The sequence below is a fragment of the Haliotis cracherodii genome, unplaced genomic scaffold (genome assembly GCF_022045235.1).
Source record: "Haliotis cracherodii isolate W230 unplaced genomic scaffold, xgHalCrac1.p SCAF_9, whole genome shotgun sequence".
Lineage (NCBI taxonomy): Eukaryota > Metazoa > Mollusca > Gastropoda > Lepetellida > Haliotidae > Haliotis > Haliotis cracherodii.
The window spans coordinates 10,814,596-10,823,119 of record NW_027266343.1 but is presented as its reverse complement, the minus strand read 5'-3'; the positions used below and the strand labels follow the sequence as shown (position 1 = coordinate 10,823,119).

Sequence of the window (8,524 nt, the reverse complement as noted above, 5' to 3'; positions counted from 1 at the left end):
CACTGATGGATCCAAGAATCAGTGCTGGAAACGGATCCTTATCCAAGGCTCCAAACCCCAAGCACATTCAGTTCGCTTGCCTGATGGTCAGTCAGTATTCACTGCTGAATTGGAGGAAATTCATCATGCACTCAAACTCATACCGGAACTTCTGAAAGCAAAGGCAGTCGTCCTATCAGACTCGCTAAGTGCACTTCAGGCCATCAGCGGCAGAAACTCAGGCCAAAAACAGTCAACAATGTTCTATACGAATATACAAAACTATCGGACCAAGGGCAACAGATGGAGCTGTGTGGGATCCCCTCTCACATAGATATTCATGGAAATGAAAGAGCAGACTCACTGGCTTTAGACAAAGCGGATATACAGCCTATTCCCTTTAGTAAACTAGAGATAAAAAGCAAAATCAAAGCCTCCATAGCAGAAAGATGGCAAGCCCAATGGGACGCAAGTAGGATCGGCAGATGGCTATACAAAATTCAACCCAAGGTCCCACAAAAGCCAAACTCTTACTCAAATGAAAGGAAAATTGAAATTGCTATCTCACGCCTCAGACTCGGTCACAAAAAGCACTATGACAAGGTTTGTTCATCTTGCAATCAGGCTGAAACCGTTGATCACGTGTTACTAGAATGTCAAGACCATGCCCCAGCCCAGGCTAGGTTAAAACAAGAATTGCAGTTAGATCCGCTATCTGTCATAGATCTCCTAAAGCCAAGAGATGCAATAGCGAAGGCCAAAATAACTTCTGAGAGATGGACAGCTACTCGAACGTATATTAACAGAGCAGCCAAGGATAAAAATGAAATCATATCAATATAAGAAAATAGAAATCATATCATTACAAAAACAGAAATTATGTGAACACCAAACTCACAATAGATATGTGTACCCTACTCACACACAGGAGTCCCAAAGAGGGACAGGTCAGTCGAAATTGCTTAGGCAGAAGGCGACCTGGAATACCGTTAAAAGTGGCGTTAAACCCAACTCACTCACTCACTCACTCACTCTTTTACGACAAGCATGGGTTGCTGAAGACCTAGTCTATGACATGACCACTCACTACCAATGATGATGAACCTTTAAACACCCACTTAATGAATTAAATTGTCCCTGTGATATTTTTTATAAAGTAAATAAAAGTTGTATACCCAGATTTTTCTTTAATTTGGTTATATTAGAAAGAAAACTATAATAAATTTGAATCTCTTCCTTCCTACAAATATCCAAGAGTACGAAAATACGAATTATATAGGCCTATATCTTGTGACCTTGAGAAAGGTCATTCCCATGAGTTGATTTTGGTAGACTTTTTTTTCCTGGAAGCTGACATGCTTGACACCAAATAACATAAAGTATGAATTAATTATGTTGCAATTTTCTTGAGGTTGGCCATTTATTTCGACCAAAATGACCAGACTATATATGACGGGGGTCTGTAAATAATCGAGTCTTGACCAGACAATTCAGTGATTTACATCATGCGCATCGATCCACGCAATAGGGATACGATGACATACGTCTGACCACCCAATATCGTTAGTCGCTTCTTATGACAAGCGTGATTGTCTTTTACGGGGGGAGGGCGCGATTGGCACTGCAGAGTTGTGTCCCTTGGGCACGCCAGAGACCTATGATTGTGGGTTCGAATCCCGATTCGCCCCGATTATGTTTCTAGGTTTTATAGCTATATATAAGGGAACGCAGAATTGAGAAAATCAGCTTGGATCGACAACCAGTCGCCCAGCAGAGAAGTCGTGAAACCAGTCGCCCAGCAGAGAAGTCGTGCACAAATCTCCCAGAAAGCTTCACCATGATGGCCAAGGTTGGTTTTATTCATATTTTCATTATTTTCTGCTTCTATTTCTATTATGTTCTGGGGGCACGGGTGGCCCAGTCGTCTAAGGCGCCGCGATTCGCTGTGCAGAGTTGCGTCCCTTGGGCACGCCAGAAACCTATGATTGTGGGTTCGAATCCCGGTTCATCCCAGTTATGTTTCTAGGTTTGTCAGCATCATACCCGTGCTCGTGGGTTTCCCCGAAGTGGTAAACGTCTGAGACCTGCATCACTTCGGGCTTTCCTGCCACATTAAGCTGACACGCCGTGATATAACTGGAATACCGTTAAAAGTGGCGTTAAACCCAACTCACTCACTCACTCACTCTTTTACGACAAGCATGGGTTGCTGAAGACCTAGTCTATGACATGACCACTCACTACCAATGATGATGAACCTTTAAACACCCACTTGACTGCTGCTGTAGAGGCTGATCAAAGGTCAGCCTCTTTGTTCAACCACGTGATGGTGGATGAGGAGAGTGCGGATGCAATAACCATTCATTACTATGTCCGTTTCCCACTTTCTCCTTGCCATGGATCAAGCTTAGACACAAGTGAATGTGTGCGTTTAATTATGTTCTGATGTGTTTTGTTAAGTCCTCAGAGATGGCGGTGTAGCATCGTGGTTAAAGTGTTACCTCGTCACGCCTAAAGACGGGTTCCATTCCCAAATGACCCCCGCCGTGCTGTTGCTGGAATACTGCTTAAAAGCGCCGTAAAACTTTATTTGTTCGTTCGTTCATTCGTTCCAGCTATATGACGGCGGTATGTAAATAATCGAGTCTGGATCAGACAATCCAGTGATTGACATCATGAGCATCGATCCACGCATTTTCCTAACAATACACATACTAAGTTACCTTTTTACGCAAATTGATGGAATGTTGGGTGCTGCCGGCGGGGAGGGGCATATTGGCCCTTTTTCGCAAGCACATGGTGTCATCACCGATTTTCAGTGGCCCATTCACCATATAGACTACTTGTGATTCCAGGGTCCTTTGTATTTGGTGGCTGCATTAGGACCTTGTGGTCATAAATGCGAATTTTGATTTGATGGATCACACAGTAAACCCTTGTGCATATGTATTTCAAACCAAGACGTGGCGTTAAATAATATGACAAGTGAAAAGACTTTATTGTGTTGGCGTTGGTGTGGGTAAAAATTCTTAATCAGCTGCTTTTATCAAATATTGTAAAACATTTTCAACTCGAACATCGTCAGCTCGACATATCGCTTAAGACGACGTAGGTAATGGTCTAATACAGAAAAGTGGATAATGTCGATGGTCTCAAGAACCCCAACTAAACGAGAACGAATTGTGCTATGAAAAAAGTATTGAAAAAAGGAAACACAACTCATCTTTCCAGTTTCCGTCTTTATTTCCGTTTAACGCCGGTTCTCACAAATGCATCTTTGGCCATGATAAGAAGCAATTTCAATACAGATAGTAAGCACAAATTACAAATGATCTACACAAGAGGAGGACTTGAAAATTCAGATTATTATGGAAGCTTTGAGTTTGGCCTGGCATGTGTCATTAATTTGATTCCTCAGCAGACAAACAAATATCTACAATATCTGTACCATCTGTAAAACAACCCATCTTGGATTCTAAAGTAATAACAACGGTAAAAGTAGCCGCAACTTCTCTTCTTTCTACCTGTAAAGAGAATAAAATAAATCTGAATACCAAAGTAAGTGAGTGAGTGAATATTGCTTAACGCCGCATCAGCAATTTTGCAGCCATTCGCGGCGACAATAACATTATTTTCCGAAGAACATGGTTTCAAAAAATATCTCAACTTTACCATATGCTTTATATGGGATATAAAAAGACTTTTACGAAGAGATTATGTACGCAACTAAGCAAGGCCACCGCGGCGCATACGCAAGACGTCAAACTGCGCGGTCAGGAGCAGGCCATTTGATATTAAGGGTGGGGTCGGTGAGATTGGAAGCTGAGGCTGAGATCAATTCATCATATGGAGAGAGAATGTTACCATATTCCACTGTTCACTAAAATGCAGGTGATTTTAAGACAGTACATTGAAAAAGCATTGTAATGTAAAAAAGACAATTTTTTACACCATGTGCAAAACAGTTTGCTCAGAATAAACCTGCTTCAGTACCCACATCAGTGGAAATTGAGTTTGAAGTGAAACTTTGGCTGCTCTTACAAAGATATGGGTATATAAAAACCTATGTACACCCAAAACCGTTGGACATTAGCATGCTACGATTAACCCTACACCAGACAACAGGCTGCTGTTTGTTGTTTATCGCTGCACTCAGCAATATTCCAGCATTATGAGATATAAATAATTGAGTCTGGACGAGACAATCGAGCAACGATACACGTACCTGTGGCTGGTCCACTTGCTTCCGGCTGCAGCTCATAGATTACGCGACCTGCACACTCAGGGACCAGAGCGACGATGGCGGTAGATACTTCCCCACTGGCCTCTGCTCTGACATCTGTCTCAGATGCTTCCACGTAGTCAATCTGTTGACAGTATGATTGATGAAATAAAAGCGACGCAAACCCTTTCCATAATCATAAGAAATCACTGCTAAAAGCAGAGTCCGTTGTACGATTCCGAGAATGATAAGCATTTGTTTGTGAATCACAATCGAATGAATTATAAAGTGAGGCGTTGAATGGAGAAAAAAGGTAATTACTAACATATCAATTATTTGAAAAGTGTGAATAATGTTTTATGTACATACTCCATCTGGTAAGGCGACTGAACGTTGAATGTAGCAACAGGATGTGTCGTTTCCAAGTTGTATCACCGACAAGGTCTGTGAAATAGAAAATGCATTTCACATAAGTATTAATTCCATGTGTACTAAACAGAAAGGGGAGGGTTTGATGAGAGGATGTACGCTTTTGTTTCTGCATGAAAAAATAGATTTCGAGGTTTCTTCACTAAACCTCATTTACGTATTGGTGACAATAGTATGCAGGGACATGAGGCGGAAGCTCCAAACCGGCCCGTGAAGATCCGGTGACATACATCAATCAAGTCAGCGAGCCTGACCACCCGATCCCTATAAGTCGCCTCTTACGACGACCATAGTCGCCTCTTACGGCAAGCATGGGTTGCTGAAGACCTATTCTACCCCGGGTCTTCACAGGGCTCTACGGTTTGAAAGTGACCTGCTATGGATACTGGTACATGTATGGATACGTGTACGTCTATGGATACTGGTACGTGTATGGATACTGGTTCATGTATGGATACAGGTACCTGATGGATACTGGTACATGTATGGATACTGGTACATGTATGGATACAGGTACATGTATGGATACAGGTACCTGATGGATACTGGTACATGTATGGATACTGGTGCATGTATGGATACTGGTACATGTATGGATACTGGTACATGTATGGATACTGGTACATGTATGGATACTGGTACATGTATGGATACTGGTACATGTATGGATACTGGTGCATGTACGGATACTGGTGCATGTATGGATACAGATACATGTATGGATACTGGTACATGTATGGATACTGGTACATGTATGGATACTGGTGCTTGTATGGATACTGGTACATGTATGGATACTGGTACATGTATGGATACAGATACATGTATGGATACTGGTACATGTATGGATACTGGTACATGTATGGATACTGGTACATGTATGGATACAGGTACATGTATGGATACTGGTACATGTATGAATCCTGGTACCTGATGGATACTGGTACATGTATGGATACAGGTACATGTATGGATACTGGTACATGTATGGATACTGGTGCATGTATGGATACTGGTACATGTATGGATACTGGTACATGTATGGATACTGGTACATGTATGGATACTGGTACATGTATGGATACTGGTACATGTATGGATACTGGTGCATGTACGGATACTGGTGCATGTATGGATACAGATATATGTATGGATACTGGTACATGTATGGATACTGGTACATGTAGACTCAAAAGTAGATACATAGTAGTATCGTATCGTACCACTTGCATCAAATACTCTCACCTCGTTCGCATAATACTGTATGTCAATCAGGGTTCCGTTGGTGTACCTCGTTTCCGTAGTGGAGCCGCACGTGGTTGCTTGAATGTCAGCGGCAAGATCCACAATGGTGCACTGTTAAAAAATAAACACGCTAAGTGACAGGGTTTTGGAATTCATGTCAAATATATGACACAATCTCTGAGCTAAAACGTACAAGTAAATTAGATAACTGGCTGTTGAAAGGTGCCCATTTCAGAGAGTCAGTTTGTTGGACTCATGGCTGTGTTTCATAAATATCCCGACGTGTCCGTTTAACGTGGAAGAAGGACCAAAGTGTGGTTGAATTTTGTCGAAACCCACGGTCTTAGTCAGGGTGAATCTTGGATTCGAACCCATAATTACTGTTTGAGAGGCATCGTCACGTAGATGGTATCTATCGTAAGAATTTGTCTCATCTCTATGACATCAGTACTTTCGAATGGCATTCAATTCTCGTTAGATACTTTATACTTACGTCTCGGATCACAGGTACACCGAAACAGCCATTGATGCTAATGGCAACAAGAGTCAGGATTGCAACCTGAAAAATATAAACAATTTGTTATATACTCTAGCGTGAAAGACTTAGCTTCCTGAAGTTGAGAAAAGTGATATTTCCATTGCAGTGAACGTAACACTTGATATTTCACTGCTGTGAACAGAACACTTGAATTTAACTTCCCCTTTAATTGTCTCCCTTTGTCGTAAGTGACTAGTGAGTGAGTATGGTTTTACGCCGCTTTTAGCAATATTCCAGCAATAACACGGTGGACGACACCAATATAGGCTTCACACATTGTACCCATGTCGGGAATCGAACCCGGGTCTTCGGCGTGACGAGCGAACGCTTTAACCACTAGGCTACCCGATCGCCCCGTAAGTGACTAGTCCGTACACTAACTGTTGACGTTGGTCATTTATGGAGTTCTAGTCTTTGTGTCAATTATCTAATGAAATGAGATTGACATTGTACATTTTGTTCACACCCACCATACATAGCCATAACAAACGGAAAACAGCAAGTCGTTCACGTCTGTTACCCAATTTCGTTTTCCAATTTTTATCAAAGATTACCTTCACATTATAACATATTTTCGGGAACCTATAAGATTCCATATCTTATCGTCCTAACCAATATAAGCTAAAGATTAATTGGAAATCACCCACAATCATCATACACCAAGAAACATTAGGTATATTAACCTTATCACCAAGACATTTCATGCAGGTTTACAAATGTACTTTTTCTATTATTTCAAGCTAATACTGAGCTTCCGGATCACTCCATATAATAGTATCGAACTTATCTTTAAATCAAATATCTTGAAGAACGATATTTCCAAGAGTATAATTTGGTTTTCCGGACACCAATTGATACCGTTTGAGCTTGCGTCGATGCTTGCTTTGCATGCATAGACCAGGTAAGATGATTTGTAAAAAAAACACCTTAATACTTGAAGAAAAGGGTAGTTTCTAGATGTGCCCCTTTGTAAAACTCCTGAAAACAAGTAATGAATACCCGATCCATCCCTTACACAGCTCTTGACACCACATCCAACCATGCAGTGACATACCGGCCCTACCAAAACTATTACTTCCCAAACAAGGCAACAACTTGGTTCTTAGTAAAAAAAAAAAAGCACTGTTCTTCATGGCTTACGTAAATGTAAAGGTATTTGTGCAATCACGATCTCAATAAACAGAGAAAAGACCAAACTGGATTTTATCTGGAAACGGTTTTAAATTTGTTCAAGTATTCTACAGAGTAATAAAGAACATAATATAGTGAGTGAGTGAGTTGGGTTTAACGCCGCTTTTAACAGTATTCCAGTTATATCACGGCGTGTCAGCTTAATGGTGGGAGGAAAGCCCGAAGTGATGCAGGTCTCAGACGTTTACCACTTCGGGGAAACCCACGGGCACGGGTATGGTGCTGACAAACCTAGAAACATAACTGGGATGAACCGGGATTCGAACCCACAATCATAGGTTTCTGGCGTGCCCAAGGGACGCAACTCTGCACAGCGAATCGCGGCGCCTTAGACGACTGGGCCACCCGTGCCCCCAGAACATAATAGAAATAGAAGCAGAAAATAATGAAAATATGAATAAAACCAACCTTGGCCATCATGGTGAAGCTTTCTGGGAGATTTGTGCACGACTTCTCTGCTGGGCGACTGGTTTTCACGACTTCTCTGCTGGGCGACTGGTTGTCGATCCAAGCTGATTTTCCCAATTCTGCGTTCCCTTATATATACCCTTTAACCTAAAATCCCCTTCTACATGCTCCACCTGAAATCAACCAATGATCTGATCCCGTTTCTTCCTGGTTCCCGAAAAAAACGATCGTCTTTGTAATCCACAAACTGGATCCTGTTGAGTAAATCCGGCTTGCACCGCCTCAGAGCAGTTTCAGCTAGTTGCCATACAGTGGTCACAATAGTATATGTAATAAAATCGTCCATATTACAATAATAAAAGCAGTAACTTTAGAGGTTTCTGAAATATGTCTGATTGTGGGCGTGGAATAAATGAGCCATTTTTAGTTTCTGTTTTGTTTGTAACTGTAAACGGTTTTCCGTATTCAGTTCTTCGTGGCCCAATTTAACATCCGGTCTCCTCCAACCCCAC

The 8,524-nt window shown here is 41.6% G+C and overlaps 1 protein-coding gene across 1 annotated transcript; it reads right to left on the bottom strand.

Moving 5' to 3' along the window:
• Positions 1–3,257: 3,257 nt before the first annotated feature.
• Positions 3,258–8,095, bottom strand: LOC139453233 (uncharacterized). The gene is made up of 6 exons (XM_071234858.1): positions 8,013–8,095; positions 6,369–6,434; positions 5,876–5,986; positions 4,571–4,645; positions 4,205–4,346; positions 3,258–3,503 (listed from the first exon to the last, which is right to left on the bottom strand). Exons 1-6 carry the CDS (start codon positions 8,022–8,024, stop codon positions 3,394–3,396), a joined length of 516 nt encoding a protein of 171 aa, XP_071090959.1. The 5' UTR covers positions 8,025–8,095; the 3' UTR covers positions 3,258–3,393.
• Between the last annotated feature and the right edge of the window lie 429 nt (positions 8,096–8,524).